Source organism: Notolepis coatsorum, assembly GCF_963971535.1.
Source record: "Notolepis coatsorum genome assembly, chromosome: 10".
Classification (NCBI taxonomy): Eukaryota; Metazoa; Chordata; class Actinopteri; order Aulopiformes; family Paralepididae; genus Notolepis; species Notolepis coatsorum.
The window spans coordinates 54944825-54961406 of NC_140174.1; the positions used below are offsets into that span (position 1 = coordinate 54944825).

Here is a 16582-nt window from a genome sequence, read left to right on the forward strand (position 1 = left end):
TCAAGCCTGTGGCTGTTCTAACAGTTTCTGCATCTCCTATTGTAGCCGACTGTTCTGTGTCGAAGGAGATTTCTCAGGGCAGGTTGCCAAACACCCAGATACTAGGTGACTTGGACTCACACCTGTCGTACTTGCCACTTCCTGAGCGTACGGATGTGGTGTGCCTACTTAGACAGCATATATACGTTTGGTTTCTGATGTCCCTAGTCGTACTAATGTACTCGAGCATGACATTGATGTTGGTAGTGCAGGGCCAATTAAGCAACATGCCTACAGGGTGAATCCGGAAAAACGACGGATCTTGAGTAAGGAAGTAGACTATATGGTGAGACATGGCATTGCGGAGCCCAGTTCTAGTGCGTGGAGCTCCCCCTGCCTGCTTGTTGATAAGCCAGACTGCACTCATCGGTTCTGTACTGACTTCCGTAAAGTTAATGCAGTAAACAAGCCGGACTCGTACCCTCTTCCTCGGATGGACGACTGTATCGATCGGGTGGGTTCAGCAGCCTTTGTAAGTAAATTGGATTTGCTAAAGGGATACTGGCAGGTTCCGCTTACTCCGCGAGCACGTGAGATATCCGCTTTTGTCACACCAGAGAGTTTCTGCCAGTATACAGTGATGGCCTTTGGCATGCGAAATGCCCCAGCGACGTTTCAGCGGCTAGTGAACAAGGTCCTGGCCGGGGTAGCGTTCTGTGAGGCATATCTGGATGACCTGGTTATCCACAGTTCCTCTTGGTCACAACATGTGGAGCATCTGGCGGAAGTGTTCAAGCGGTTGGGTGATGCTAACTTGACAGTTAACCTTGCAAAATGTGAATTTGGACAGGCCACGGTTACCTACCTGGGTAAGGTGGTTGGACGTGGGCATGTGTGCCCCATTGCAGCTAAGGTGGAGGATATAGTGGGCTTCCCTGCTCCCATCACCAGGCGGGAGTTAAAGCGCTTCCTAGGTATGGCAGGGTACTATAGGAGTTTCTGTAGGAACTTTGCTTCTGTTGTTGCCCCTTTGACCAATCTGCTCAGTCCTAAGGTACCTTTTGTGTGGACTGAGACTTGTCAACAGTCTTTTGAGAGCATCAAGGGTATTCTGATTAGCGCTCCCGTTCTGTCAGCTCCCGATTTTCAACTGCCATTCAAGTTGGCAGTGGATGCTAGTGACCTCGGTGCTGGAGCCGTCCTCCTGCAAGAGGATGCATTAGAGGTTGGAGCACCCAGTGTGCTACTTTTCTAAAAGGTTTGACAGGCATCAACTGCACTACTCTACTATAGAGAAGGAGGCGCTCGCTTTGGTTCTTGCCTTGAACCATTTTGATGTTTACGTTGGATCCTCCAGTTTACCCCTTGTTGTGTATACAGACCATAACCCTTTGGTTTTTCTTCGCAGCATGGTGAACTCGAACCATCGTTTGATGCGATGGAGTTTGTTCCTCCAAGCGTATAACTTGGATATTCGCCACATTCGTGGGAGGGACAACGTGCTAGCAGACGCCCTCTCACGGTCATAGTACCGGTGTTTGTGGTACCCGTTATCGCTGTTGTGGTAGTGGCCCTGACAACTAATGGGTCACAGTTGTTTTTTTGTTTCGTTTATGGGTTGTTGTGTAGTGGTTGCCTCTTGGGCAACCAGTTTGGTGGGGGAGGTGTTATGTACTAGGAGCCTGATCACTCCTGTGTCACTGTGCATGCAGGCCTGATCACTCCTGTGTCACGGGGCATGCAGGTGAGGGCTGCCAATTAGCTAATTGCTGCTGATTGGCTACCTGCTGGCAGCTTTAAAACCAGCCCTGGTAACACACATGCAGGGTCTGTGGTTAGAGAAGTGTTGGGTAACAGATAGCTATCACGGTCTTCTGTCCTTGTACTTTAGTTTACACCAGTAATTCCTTAATAGAGTAGCATTTTGAGTTTGAGCACGGGGTTTTGGTGTTGGTTTGCACATAGGTTTGCGGGCCTTTGAGCCAGGGTCGTAACAGAGTGTGTGTGTGTGTGTGTGTGTGTGTGTGTGTGTGTGTGTGTGTGTGTGTGTGTGTGTGTGTGTGTGTGTGTGTGTGTGTGTGTGTGTGTGTGTGTGTGTGTGTGTGTGTGTGTGTGTGTGTGTGTGTGTGTGTGTGTGTGCACTGTAGGCCACTACCACGGTGGAAGTGGATCTGGAGAAGGCAGAGAAGCTGCAGGTTCACAGACACGACTTCCTGGCTTCAATGAATAATGACATCAAACCAGTAAGTGACATCATGTGTCTCTTAGATCATCTTGACAACATGCTTTGTACACTGGAACAATATCAGAGATTGGCTAGTTGGATTGTATTGCAGATGCTAGTACTGCTACAGTTTTAGTAGTATTATAAATAGTTTCACCCCTCCTTACATGCTTCTCTCTCCCTCTCTCTCTCTCTCTCTCTCTCTCTCTCTGTTACCTCCCCTCCTTCTCACTCCCATTCCCCATGCTCTATTTTCCTCTCCTTTCCATTATTCCTCTCCCATCCTCTCCTAGGGCTGGGCGATATGACCAAAAACGTTATTGCGATAAAATTATAAAATGTTTTCATATAATTCGATATCGATAATTATCGTCGATATAATGTCTGTCAAGTTTAATTAACTTCTAATATGCTGCTGCGAATGTCTCAAGTCGAGTTGATGTCGTCATCAGTCCGCGCACGTCAACAGTTAGCCGACAAGCGGAGTATCTCATGACAATAAATATGACACTAAAATACTCTCTTCCGCCACAATATATTGAAACGACGTCCACTCCCACACTACTATAAACGTGGCCTCAGAATTCAAAACACACACATACTCGGCACGTAAATATATAAAACAGTGCCGTGCAAGCTAGGTATCCTAGCCAGCCTGTTGCTTCTAAGCGGTGTATTCCACGACAATGTGCTAAATATGACACTAAAATACTCTCTTCTGCCACAATATATTGAAACGACGTCCACTGTATACCCCACACTACTTAAACGTGGCCTCAGAATTCAAAACACACACATACTCGGCACGTAAATATATAAAACAACGCCGTGCAAGCTAATTAGCCTAGCAAGCCTTGTTGTTGAGTGAGTCCTAGTACCTCTGGGTCTCCTTCCGGATCTCGTTCGCTCTCGGCCATCTCCTTCACTGATTGGTTGTTAGCTGTTGTGCGTATGCACGTCACGTCATCACGTAACGTTGGTTGTTGTTAGTGAGTGTGCTGAGCCGAGGCTGAACGGAGCCAAGCTTGGAAATCGATATATCGAAACTTTGCGACCACGTTTCATGTTTATTTCGAGGAAATAATTTATCGTGATAGTTATCGTTATCGTTTTATCGCCCAGCCCTATCCTCTCCTCCCTCTTTCCTTTCCTCTCCTCTCCTCAACCCTCTCTGCTCTCCTTCCCTCCCTCTATCATCTCCTCTCATCTCCTTCCTCTCATCTCCATCTCTCCTCATCTCCTATCCTCTCATCCCTCTCTACTCTCCTTCCCTCCCTCTCTCCTCTCCTCTGACCTCTGTCCACTCCAGGCGTTTGGTACCAACCAGGAGGACTATGCTAGTTACATAATGAATGGGATCATCAGGTGGGGTGATTCAGTGTCTGCTGTGCTGGAGGACGGAGAGTTGCTGGTCCAACAGGCCAAGAACAGTGACCGCACGCCAAAGATGGGGACTAGAGTCTGCACTTAATTCTCACACACATGTGACTGAAACACTGACTCGAGGTGGGACTCATAATTTTTGGGGGCATATTAACTCATTGGACGCCAGACCCGATGATAGTCGGGTTAACTCGCCATCGCTTGAGCGCCAATCACGAGTATAGTCGGGTTTTAATCGTTATTTCTTTTATTAGCGATATCCATTCATTTTCATCCATCCAGCTTGATGTTATCGTTGGGAATGGGTCTGAGCTTGCAAAAGGGCAAATACCGCCCCCTACGCCCTCCGGCTGGTATTGCACTCCACTGGGAATGGTATAGTTTTTTTTTCACTGGGACGATCCAAGCCGTGCGGGTGTGGTTTAAATAATCAGGCGAGGTAACCTGATTTCAACGATAGATTCCCCCCCCCCCCCTCATATGCAATGCTGTTGAACGTGGCACGGACATCCGCGCCCAGTACTTCAAATGGCGTTCAGATAATTGGACTATCTCTTTTGCATTACATCAGATACAAGGTAAGAACATCATATATAAATTTGATCGTTGACCTGATATGTATTTCTACCCCGATCTACACTGTATCTGTGTGTGTATGTGTGGCTGTTTTCCGTTGGGTGGGAGGGGGGGGGGAGCGGCGCGCCGGTCTAAACAACATTGCATGCGTGCACAAGGAAGGATGATAATTATGATCTAGCATTGATTTCAGGAAGATTCGATAATCAGCCGAAAAATGACAACGTGTTTTGTGTATTCCACTAAAGGGCTATTATCGCGTCTTTCTCTGGAATTACTAGAAATCACCAAAACTATACTCATATTCAAAACGGTATAAAACAGAAATGTACAGATGAAAAAACAATCCGTTTTGTACATGTTGACTGCAAGCAACTCACTGATAATCGACAAGTGTATTAGACCCATAGCCATCATTTAAGATGTATTTTAAGCACTCGCAAATCTCCCACTCCTCCCATTGATTAAAGCGGTGGCCATCTAGACCTATATCGGGCATATAGCTCCGGCGCTGAATGAGTTAACATTAACCTTTTCACTTCCACACTACAGTTAGGGAAGGTTAACCTTCTGTAGTGTGGTAGTGAAAGGGTTAACTTTGTAGTGTGGTAGTGAAAGGGTTAAGGAAATGTCTGATGTCAGGACAAGCTGAATGTCATTCCCTCCCTTATTACCATCATAACCGTATGCATCTGCTGCACACAGCAGCAACAGCACAATGATTGGAGGGAGCTGTCCGGTGGAGAGTGGTGCTGAAGTCCTGTGTGGTGAGCACAACTGCTGTGCCTTTTGTCATAACCTTTGGCTATAATAACTTCACACAAAGCCCAAACAAAATACTTGCTAAATACTACATCTGCGGTATTCAAAGAAAGGATGCTGGATTGACCATGTCAAACTCGGGTAACGTTAGGTCAGTCACACAGTAACGTGAAAGTTCATGTTGGACTGTTAGCAAACATGTTAAGCTCAGCATCTGCTAACATTATCTAACGTTAGCTTGCTATTAGCTTTGTAGCTAAGGAAGGTTACCTTGACATTCTCTGAATATTTTGAAAAGATAATTGAGTGTTTGCTTACAGCTGTACTCTTAGGTTACAGGTTATAGGTTACAGTTATGCATGCCTAGCAAATATTCCCTGTTACCCTGAGTAGCGTTAGTCTATATCTATTTTTTAAGCCATCCTCTATATTTAGAAAAAAGATTGATAAGAGCCTAATGCTTATTACAACCATAAGAGACTTGAGACTAGGGATGGGCAATGATTTTCGAATATTCAAATAGTTGTTAAATTATAAAAAAATCTAATAAAAGCAAATATCGTTTTGTCAAAAACAAAAAAATACAGTACATTTTCCCTTGTTTTTACCAGCTCCTACACTGTGTAGTGTATTGAAAGGGGACCCTATTAACTGTTACACCACTGAACGGCATGCTGGGTACAGTTCGCTTGTCAGGTAGCATAACAGTCTGTTAACAGCTGGGAGAACAAAAAAGAAAGAGAGACTAGAGATATTACATGGTAGCAACGTTTTGTACATTTGCCATGGGGGGCGACAGAGGTAGAGCAGTCGTCTGGTAATCCTGAGGTTCCCGGTTCGATTCCCGCTGCTCCCGGGCAGCATGTCGAAGCGTCCTTGAGCAAGACACTTAACCCCTAACTGCTCCCGATGAGCAGGTTGGCACCTTGCATGGTTACCTCCGCCGTTGGTGTGTGAATGTGAGAACAAATTGAAAAGCGCTTTGGATTAAATCTAAGCTATATAAATGCAGCCATTTATGTTGTTTCACTATGTTCACACATTTCAAGCATCAATGATGTAACTTTCGGAATGAATGCTTTACATTCACCTGCTCCGTTAGCATTAGTTACTATGCCCCCACAGACTCTGGACTAAGAACCCCCCCCCCCCCCCCCCCACACACTGACACACACACACACTGCCACTTTACTAACTTACTGCCATTATTCTATTTTTTCTTTTTTTTATAACTTTCTTTTTATTGTTTTTCACAATAAGTAAACAATCACAAACAACAAGGGCTGCATTATTAGTGTCACTTTACAAAAATATACTTTTCACATGCTGAGTTCTCAATTCTCTTACTTTCCCTATAGGTATGGTGAATATTCTTTACAACTATACATCATCCACTGGTTGTTGTAATTAACATATAAAAGTCCCATTTTTCCCAGTACATCAAACCTTTCTCTTCCTGTAATCTGAGAATAAAAGTAAGTCTTTCCATTGTGTATATTTCGCCTATAATGGCCAACCATTTTTCTTTTGTTGGAGGTTCTGGTTGATACCAGAGACGCGTGATCGCTTTCTTACTTGCTGCTAAAAATATTTTTATCAAATATCTGTCTCCTCCTACCAATTCCTCAGGTAAGTTACCCAGGTACAAATAGGAGAAGGTCTCCGGTATCTTAAAATTCAATATAACCTGCATGGTGGAGTGAACATCTTGCCAATAACATTGAATACCTGGACAATTCCAAAAGATATGAGAGTGGTTTGCCTCCCTCTGGCTGCACTGTCTCCAACATGGTTGCTCTATGCCTACTTGTCGGGATTTGATTTCGGGAGTTATGAAGAATCTAGTCAAGTTTTTCCAGCGGAATTCTCTCCATGTTTTTGAATTAGTCTAGCTACATTGAGTTCTGCACATGTTCTCCCATTCGTCTTCAGTTATTTCAATGTTTGATTCATTTTCCCAATTTGTCTTAATGTAACTTGTGGAGTCAGTTCTGGCCTGAACAAAGCTGTGGAATGACCCCAAGTCTCGGATTTCATTATTTTCTTCTCGGGGAGGAGCACAGTTCTGCCGGTTAAATCGAAGCCTGTCAACTAAGCCCGATCCGTATGTTATGGTCGTTTATAACGTCGAGCAAATGGGGATTGGATCCACCAGATGGCGATCAAGAAATTGGAATATTCTTTTTGGATTACTCCCGGCCAAAGGTAAGGGCGATTTGACGTAAATTCTAGCTTGATCCTGCAATGCTTTCATAGCGATCGGGCTGATAACCGTTTTTAGTGTTCAATGTGTACCGATAATGTGGATTTGAATCCAGAACAATAGCGGGTTCAGGTGAGGAACGCTAGCGTCTACAACATTCCTGGCTATAACCCAGCATTTCATGAATTACGCCAGACCGCTCTAAAACCATACTTATATATTCACCATGGTATAACACGGGAACGTATGGATGGAAAAGTTATTTATTTTTTGCATCTTGACCGGAAGAAACCCAGTGTCAAATGACTATAGTACTGTATCCATAGCTATAATATAGAATATGGTTATAGCTCTACAAAGAAGGTGACCGATTACACTGATTTAATGGGTGGCATGAGGCAATAACTTCCCGGAAGAGGCGTGGCACTCAAAGTGTTAATGTGGAAGCTCAGACATGTCAAGCATCAACTTTTGGAATGAATGCTTGTTCCTGGAAATTACGTTAGCCTGTTGCAACTCCTAAACACTGTATCTAGCTGTTGGCAACGACAGCAGCCAGCTAGCTCTCTTGTTTGATTATCTCACATTCGCTATTATTAAGACACGGCTATTAAGTAAAAACAATATCATATGTTAACGTGGGAGTGATAGTATTCGAATAGTTCCCAGTGACCAACCGAATAGCAGTTTTGTGAGTTTTGCCCAACCTTACTTGAGACTTGTGACCAAAGACTTGAGACTTGACTTGGACTTGTGACCAAAGACTTGAGACTTGGACTTGTGACCAAAGACTTGAGACTTGACTTGGACTTGTGACCAAAGACTTGAGACTTGACTTGGATTTGTGACCAACGACTTGAGACTTGCCACTCAAAGACTTGAGACTTGACTTGGACTTGTGACCAACGACTTGAGACTTGAACTTGTGACGAAATACTTGCGACTTGACTTGGACTTGCAAAAGAAATGACTCATGACACGTCAGGCATGTGCACATACCTATCACCAAGATGTTGTTCAGCTGCTCCACGCCATCTATCTTGGACAGAAGCTGGTTGACCACCGTGTCGTGGACTCCTGTACTGCCCGCCATGCTGCCACGCTGCTTACAGATGGCATCAATCTCATCAAAGATGATGATGTGAAGACCGCTGTTGGCGCCCAGCTACAGGACAGGAAGGGAGGGGGGGGGGGGGGGGGGGGGTAAATTCATCAAATATAGGGCTGGGCAATATGGCCAAAACATCACAATATTCTTCTTCATTTGAACAGTATTTGAGTTTTCCAGTACATTAAAAATGGTCTCTTATTTTTTATTTACTTTTTTAATACTGCTGCCAGGAATGTTTTTATTTTATTTGATTCATAAAAAAATATACTGTATGCATATCTTTTACAGTACGCATAGGCCTATATCTTGGACAGCGGTTTGCATGGATCCATGACGGTATATCAGTTTTGAATTTACCGATACACGACCACATAGAAACAACAACACATCAAACACAAGTTTACAATTATTTCGAATAATTCCTGTGGTAGCTCCATGTTTACGTTTTCATTTGTGCCTAGTTTCACAGGAAAAAGTAAACAATGGCTATTTCCCAATCAGGCGCTGGTAAATTCAGGATTTTTAGCTACCGACCACTGAAAAAAGTGTGTTTTGATTGACATTTTATGGCAAGGCTTTTCTCCCCCGTTTTGACTGCGTTGAAAACAACAACACAGCATCAACCACACTGTTTTTATTCCTGTGCTCGTGGCTTTTGGAGGACAGTATTTATTATTCCCCCACGGGGACAGAAAGATGGACGGCCTGAGAGAGCACCAGCGGGCTGGGGGGTTATCTCTCTATTGATGGCCCTGTCAGTCCTCAGACCTAGCATTTAAAACAGGTGTGGAGCTGCCTTATTACTGGCAGGAGAGGACAGAGAGAGAGGAGAGAAGAGAGAAGAGAGAAGAGAGAAGAGTGTGTGTGTGTGTGTGTGTGTGTGTGTGTGTGTGTGTGTGTGTGTGTGTGTGTGTGTGTGTGTGTGTGTGTGTGTGTGTGTGTGTGTGTGTGTGTGTGTGTGTGTGTGTGTGTGTGTGTGTGTGTGTGTGTTGGGAGGGAGGGAGGGAGGGAGGGAGGTCTGAGGGCAGGTCAGAGATAACCCAGCCCCTCATTAGGTGGTGCAGAGTGAGGCCCGTCGCTGTCACACTGTCTGACTGTCACTACCGGGTCTCTGTGTACAACTGTCCCACTCTCCTCCACTCACCTCTCCTCTCCTTCCCTCTCCTCCCTTAACACACACACACACGCACACACAGTCCGGAACTTTACCAAAGTTATTACAACTATGCCTGGCTAAAGGGCAGATCTCTCCACTGCTGGTGAAATTAGCTTTTTTCAGTTTGGACTTGAGGTGATTGTTATCAGTGTTGCTCAGTGAGGACGGTAGAAAACTGACCTGGGAACAGGTTCACTACCTTATCTGATGTGGACATAATTGGCAAAGTTCAGCAAAGTCATACCATTGGACTAGTGGTAATACTGTATGTTGTGGAGAATACGCCCTAATGAAAACGTATATACGTCAACAGTGTGTGTGTGTGTGTGTGTGTGTGTGTGTGTGTGTGTGTGTGTGTGTGTGTGTGTGTGTGTGTGCGTGTGTGTGTGTGTGTGTGTGGCACAGAATATGTTTCCTATAACCATGACATGTCCTCAAAAGCATGTGGAAACGTGAATACTATGTGTGTGAGATGTACAATCTCTGGATCTAAATATTAATTAACTTGTTTGTGTGTGTGTGTGTGTGTGTGTGTGTGTGTGTGTGTGTGTGTGTGTGTGTGTGTGTGTGTGTGTGTGTGTGTGTGTGTGCGTGTGTGTGTGTGTGTGTGTGTGTCTTCGTCTCACCCGCTTCTGCTCATCCTCTGCGTCGGCGAACAGCTTCCTGATGTTGGCCTCGGACTCCCCCACATACTTGTTGAGGATCTCGGGGCCGTTGACTATCTTGGGCTCGCGGGCGTTGAGCATCTTGCCGATCTGCCTGGCCATCAGGGTCTTACCACAGCCTGGGGGTCCGAACAGCAGGATGCCCTTCACGTGCTTACAGCCTGGAGATGGACACAGCATCGCAGAATGGAGGAATTAAGAGATATTTACAAGGAGCAGTTCCACCTGGACCCACAACCTGAATTGGACCAGGGAATCCGGCACAGTTGTTAGCACGGAAGGAGGGCCTTTCTGTGTGGACTTTGCGTGAGTGGGGTAATGGTTACCCGGGTACCCGTCTGTGGTTTGGTCAAATGTAGAGAAACCGGACCAGGGGGATCAGGGATTCAACCAGAACCAGGTGTTTCCAACCTGCGACTTGGGTTCATTAAAACACACCGGAACTCATGACTGTAGGACTAGTGGCAATATATCTGGAGAGGCTACACTGAAATGAAAAGGATTTGTCATCAACCAGTGTGTTTGTGTGAAACAGAACAGAAAATATTTTCAGCCCCAACCCGCTGTAGCCTGTAGGCTCAACTCTGTGTGGTGAGCTACTGTAAGGTGTGACAACGCAAACAAAATCAATAGCAAACAAAATCACGAGGTATGTTTAGTCAAAATATATTATAATACCATGTTATGAGTTTAGAATCCTGGGCCCTCATTTATCAACATTGTGTACGCACAGATATGTGCGTAACCCGTGCGTACAATCATTTCTAAGCAAAGTGTGTGACTTATCAATTTGAACGTGTGCTTGACTTTGTGCGTATATTTACGCTCAGCTCAGGGCATGCGTACCTGGCGCCCGGCGGTAGAATATGGATACTGCAGACGGACGGCATATTCTCCCATCAGTTTCATGCATTAGTTTCAACGCGGAAATAAGCTTTCGTTCATTAGTTTGACTGACGTGTTCTGTATGACCCCCGTAATTCATTCTAGTTAATTGTAAAATAGCAACAGTAGTGTAATTATGGTCAAAACCCTATAAATAGCATTTGGAATAATAAGTCTTTCCTTCTGAATGAATGCAGCATGGTTTATAATATATATAGCGTTATCGGAATATACGGGGTGTACTGACTGCGCTCAGCGTAACTCAACTCGTTATTATTTTGCGCATAGATTGCAGAAATACGGGAACGTTTTGATTATATTTAAAAGGCTTTGCCATTGTTAAACGAAACAAGTGGAATTTCTAAGCTGTAAGCAGAATACAAGTCATATGAACACCCACGATATAGTGTTCTTCCCCCTTCCTACTGTATAAGAAAGAATTAAAAACGCATTGCAACGAGAACAGAGGTTATTTGTTGAGTTTATGTGTATACAAAACCCTTGCAATAAATGTGTCTTAAATGAATGAAAAGCATACATGCTCTGGATACAGGTAGCATATATCGTGTGGGTGATATGACTTGTATTCTGCTTGCAGCTTCGAAATTCCACTTATTTCGTTTTGTGTCAAAGCCTTTTAAATATAAATCAAAACGTTCCCGTATTTCTGCAATCTATGTGCAAAATAATAACGAGTTGAGTTCTAACAAAGAACGTATTACATGCTGGGTAGGCTGATAGAGTAAACTGTAAATGAAATAGCCTATAACATTATAAAGGATAGGCTATGATATAGCAGGGTCTTCCCAACCTTTATTCCCCAGAGCCCCACGATTCCTGGGAGACATATAGGAATATATGATATGATATATTATATATGCGCAAGTTACTGTTGCATAATGTAGGCTATGGCTGCTATTATATGTAATTCATATACCGGTAGGCTACCTAATACGGACAACAAAATAGATTGTATGCCTCTACAAATCATATTATACCCGGTAGCCAATCGAACAAAACTAATAAAGGCATTCATATTCCAGCATGGTTATAATGACATACCAACGCCAAACAGTGGTTAACGGTCTTTATTAGTATTTTGAGCTGTCCAGGCAGAATTGCAGCAATGGTCTTAGGGAGTCGTTGATATCCGACATAACACGGGTTGTGTCTTCTTGGTTCGACAGCGCCTCCGTGAACAATCTCGCTCGTGGAGTTTCTCAGAGTTCGCTCGGGTCAGTCCATTATTTCACATCCCATGGGGGGTTTTTCATTATATGGATAATCATGCACGAGCATTGACGGTAAGAACAAATGGTATTTATCAACACGGAGGAGCATAGGACACGTGTACGCACTGTTGATAAATCCCGATATTTCTTACGAAAATAGAACACTTTCTAAGAATTGTTGATAAATGAGGGCCCTGGGGAGACCGCTTTTGTAACATCACACAACATCTTTTGTGTGACATTTTAAAGCAACCAACTAATGAGCACCTCAGACGAAAAAACATATACTGTAACTCCGTTTTAAGGGAGTGTTTTCAAACGTGTGTTGTGTTGTGTTTATTCACAGTTGAAGACAGTATAGGTTGAGTACCTTCTTGTGATATATCACATTTACACAGGCACATCACAGATTTAGATACAACCGCAAATACCAGTTATGTGGTTCGTCTGTGTGAGGGTTCAAATTATTTTGTGTTCCTTAGGATTCTGTTGTATTCATTTGTTTAGAACCAACAGTAAATGTTTGCGTAATACTTATTATAAAGAATATCACTAAAAGGGTGAGCAGAGAGGCAAAGAAATATCTAGGATGATCTGAGCAGTTGAGCCCCATTTCCCTCCCAAAGATAGAAGGGTCTGATTCTGAGAACAATCTGTAAAATGGTTTTAACGACATCTCATTAGCGCTAACCCATCACTTCCTTGATGTATTTCTACTCCATAAAGATCAAGTCTGGAGATCGACTCACTATTTCGTCCCCTACTGCCCAGCGGGTCTAGACAGCGCATGTCTTTTAATGGCTTATTGCACCTGCTTAATGACATTTACTCCAGACTAATTGAGGAGGCAGATAACCATCAGAGCTGCCATTTGGGAGCCCTCTGAAAGGCAGGCAGCGAGGAGGACGACAGGTGGGGGAGTCGATGGACGAAACGGTGAGTTCATTTCAGGCAGAGAGAGACGGTACGGGGGCTGATCTGAGAGGAGAGGGGGACTCTGCATCTCTGTCTTGTCTCTGTCTGGGTCACCTTCATGGGAGCAAAGGGTAGACAAGGTGAGAGTGAAACAAACTCTCTAACTCTCACTGAATCTCTTTCACACACACTTGTATGGTCACAAACCGTAGGCACAAAGCACACACGCGCACACACACAAACACCTCCCCCTGCGTCCGATCCCCTCCGTCAGCACCTGTGGCCCCCACCCCTCCCCAACCTGGCCAATTACACCCTCACCTTTAGCAGTCTTCACTATCAGGGCTCGCCATCTCATTACAGTGGCCAGCTGGACACAGCCAGGGGCCACTGACTCCTGCAGGCCACACAGCTAAAGGTCAGCTAGCACACTGCGGCACGCCACAAGGTGTACCAGTGGTGTAGTTGTGTGGTGAATGAGTGTGTAGGTGAATGAGTGAGTGAGTGAGTGAGTGTGTAGGTGAATGAGTGAGTGAGTGAGTGAGTGAGTGAGTGAGTGAGTGTGTAGGTGAATGAGTGAGTGAGTGAGTGAGTGAGTGAGTGAGTGAGTGCGTGAGTAGGTGAGTGAGTGAGTGTGTAGGTGAATGAGTGAGTGAGTGTGTAGGTGAGTGAGTGAGTGAGTGAGTGAGTAGGTGAGTGAGTGAGTGTGTAGGTGAGTGAGTGAGTGTGTAGGTGAGTGAGTGAGTGAGTGAGTGAGTGAGTGAGTGAGTGAGTGAGTGAGTGAGTGAGTGAGTGAGTGAGTGAGTGAGTGAGTGAGTCAGTCAGTGAGTGAGTGAGTGTGTTCGTCTCACAGAGAAGCTCACAAAAGCCACTGGTTTTAAGTATGAGCTGCTTTGAGATGTCCTTTGGCAAAGGGAGTCAGCATGGTAATCTGAGACATGTCATACAACTATGTGTGTGTGTGTGTGTGTGTGTGTGTGTGTGTGTGTGTGTGTGTGTGTGTGTGTGTGTGTGTGTGTGTGTGTGTGTGTGTGTGTGTGTGTGTGTGTGTGTGTGTGTGTGCGTGCGTGCGTGCGTGTGTGTGTGTAGGGAGGGATAACCCCGTCATAAGTCATTCTTCTTTACCCTGTGAGTCAACCAGTGACAGCTGACAAATGACAGACCAGTACAAGAAGGACGCTGTCTTGTCAGTTAATTCCCAGCCAGTCACTTCGTTTGTGTTCGGCCGATTTAAAAAAAAAAAAGGATGCCCTTCTCAAAATAACTATTCCAAGTTGAGTGTGCCGTATTGTTGACAATCACAGACAACGACTGAACTTGTTCCAGGGTCTGAATGAGTGATTTGCTTTTGGCAAACTCTTATTACTTCTATTAGAGAGGTGTCCGACTGACGTGGTGAGAAGTACCATCAGAGAAGGTCTAGTAATGAGACGGATCACTGCGGTAGTTTTCAATGGGGACTTCCATAACACTAAAGATGGTCGCAACAATGAAACTACTTACACAAATATCCAGAGAAAACACTTCAAATATGTTGTATATTGAACAAGTTGTTTGGTGTGTTCAATAAACTAGTGACAATTTCTTAGCAGCGTCCCTACACCTTTGCCCTCATTGCGAATGTAATGATCTATGAACGCCCCTCCCCCCTCACGTCTCTTCCCCCAAGTTAACTCTCTTTTTCCACCTAAACGGATCGCAAAACATTTGTTTCTCTCAACACTTCTTAGTTTACACAATCTTGTTATAACTAAGAGATTAGCTGAAAACAATCATTGTTTTTGTGCATAGATAACTAGATGTGTCAACTTATAATACGAGTTTCACGTTAGCAGTTAGCATTTCCTGGATGACAGTGTGGCCAGCTGGGCAATAGCGAGCATGATATCTTCACAGGATTAGTTGCGTCACACAGGCGGCTCCGATTTTACAGAGAAGTGCACAAATAACAATCTGTTTTGAATAGAGGGGACCTTTAAATGTGGTGTGATTTTATATTGAGTCAAATTATAATTTACTGCATTTTGAGGTGGAATGTGAGTTTTACAGATGTTTTAAATGAATTACAATCTCTGCCAAAAGACTGGGAATCATGCAGTGAGCGGTTGCCATGGTAACTAAGTAGCAAAATTGTCCTTTTTAACCAAATTAATTACTGTGTAATTGACCAGTTAAAATATGAAAATAAATATGAAAGAAAAACAATTATATGCAATATTCTTAGACACGGATAACTCCCTGTTCAAGGAGATAGCGGTCTGGTCCTGTCAGTCTTGTTAGTACACATTGTTAAGATGACTGTGAACCGTAGGCGGCTAGGTGGTGTAGTGGGCAAGGCACTCGCCACCAGTGTGGAGACGCTAGGATTCGCGTGTTCGAATCCAGCTCTCCACATTGTTTTCAGTTTAGCTGGTCGTCCGCAGTAATACACATTGGCCGTATTACGGGGAGGGAAAACTGAAGGGTGGGGATCGAACGTTGTGAACAAGCGACTCCTACAAGTCGGTTGGTGCGCCTGCGCAGTAGAATCAGGAAGTGTCGGGGGCAGCGTGAGCCTCCCATGCGTTACTCCTCGACACTGAGAGATCGAGCTGCGCAGGTGAAAAGATGCGACTGCTGTTACCTCAAGTACCGGAGGGGACTTGTGCTATGTATGACTTAGTCCACATTGCAGCCGGCTTGTGGGAGGCAAGAAACAGCGTTCGTGACAGGGGAGGGTTGAATTGGATGATACGAAATTGGGATGGGAGAAAATATAGAAAAATGGGAGAAAAAGTGGATAAAAAAAAAGATGACTGTGAACCAACTAACTTCTCTTCAAAACAGACTTTGGTATCGTTATGGAACAAATTTGAGAATGAAGAGGGGAAAAAACAAAACAAGCATGTGTACGAAAATATACAGTCTACTCGCATCCATCCGAGAAGAAAAAAAAGTGAAAGTAAAGTATGAAGAAAGTGATAGAATGATGAAAAGACAGTAAGTGTGACAGCGAGAGAGAGAGAGAGAGAGAGAGAGAGAGAGAGAGAGAGAGAGAGAGAGAGAGCGAGAGAGAGCGAGAGAGAGAGGAGCTCACCCATCTGTTCCACCATGTCTGCGGGGAAGACGCGGGAGGCGAAGGCCCTGCGGAAGATGTCCGAGAACTCTTTATCCAGGCCCCCGATGCCCATCCTCGCAAAGTTCCAGTCAGGGTTGATGATGGACTGGCGAGACTCCCTCGTCTTGGCCTTCCCTGGAGACAATAAGAGCAATAAGACAGAAGTACATAACTACAGGTTGTCCAGAGACCATGTCGGGTGTCAGAGGCAGACACCACGGCAAAGTAAGAATTAGCAACCAACCTTTGTGAACATGAGTAATTTACCAACACACTTCTCTCTCTAACACACACACAGCCTTCACTTATATCTCCATGTCATTCCCAATCATATCTATTTCATATCATTGTCCATATCTCTCAGTACATCATATCTATAATTGATATTATGTAC

At 44.4% G+C, this 16582-nt stretch overlaps 1 protein-coding gene across 1 annotated transcript in view; it reads right to left on the reverse strand.

The window, feature by feature from the left end:
• LOC311235078 (vesicle-fusing ATPase-like) overlaps nucleotides 1–16582 on the reverse strand; it is a 147740-nt gene that overhangs the window by 51135 nt on the left and 80023 nt on the right. The window contains exons 8-10 of the mRNA XM_084322423.1: nucleotides 16168–16323; nucleotides 10021–10220; nucleotides 8127–8292 (exon numbers count right to left, since the gene is read on the reverse strand). Of these exons, the coding sequence (XP_084178549.1) occupies nucleotides 8127–8292; nucleotides 10021–10220; nucleotides 16168–16323 (522 nt within the window). The remainder of the gene's footprint in view (nucleotides 1–8126; nucleotides 8293–10020; nucleotides 10221–16167; nucleotides 16324–16582) is intronic.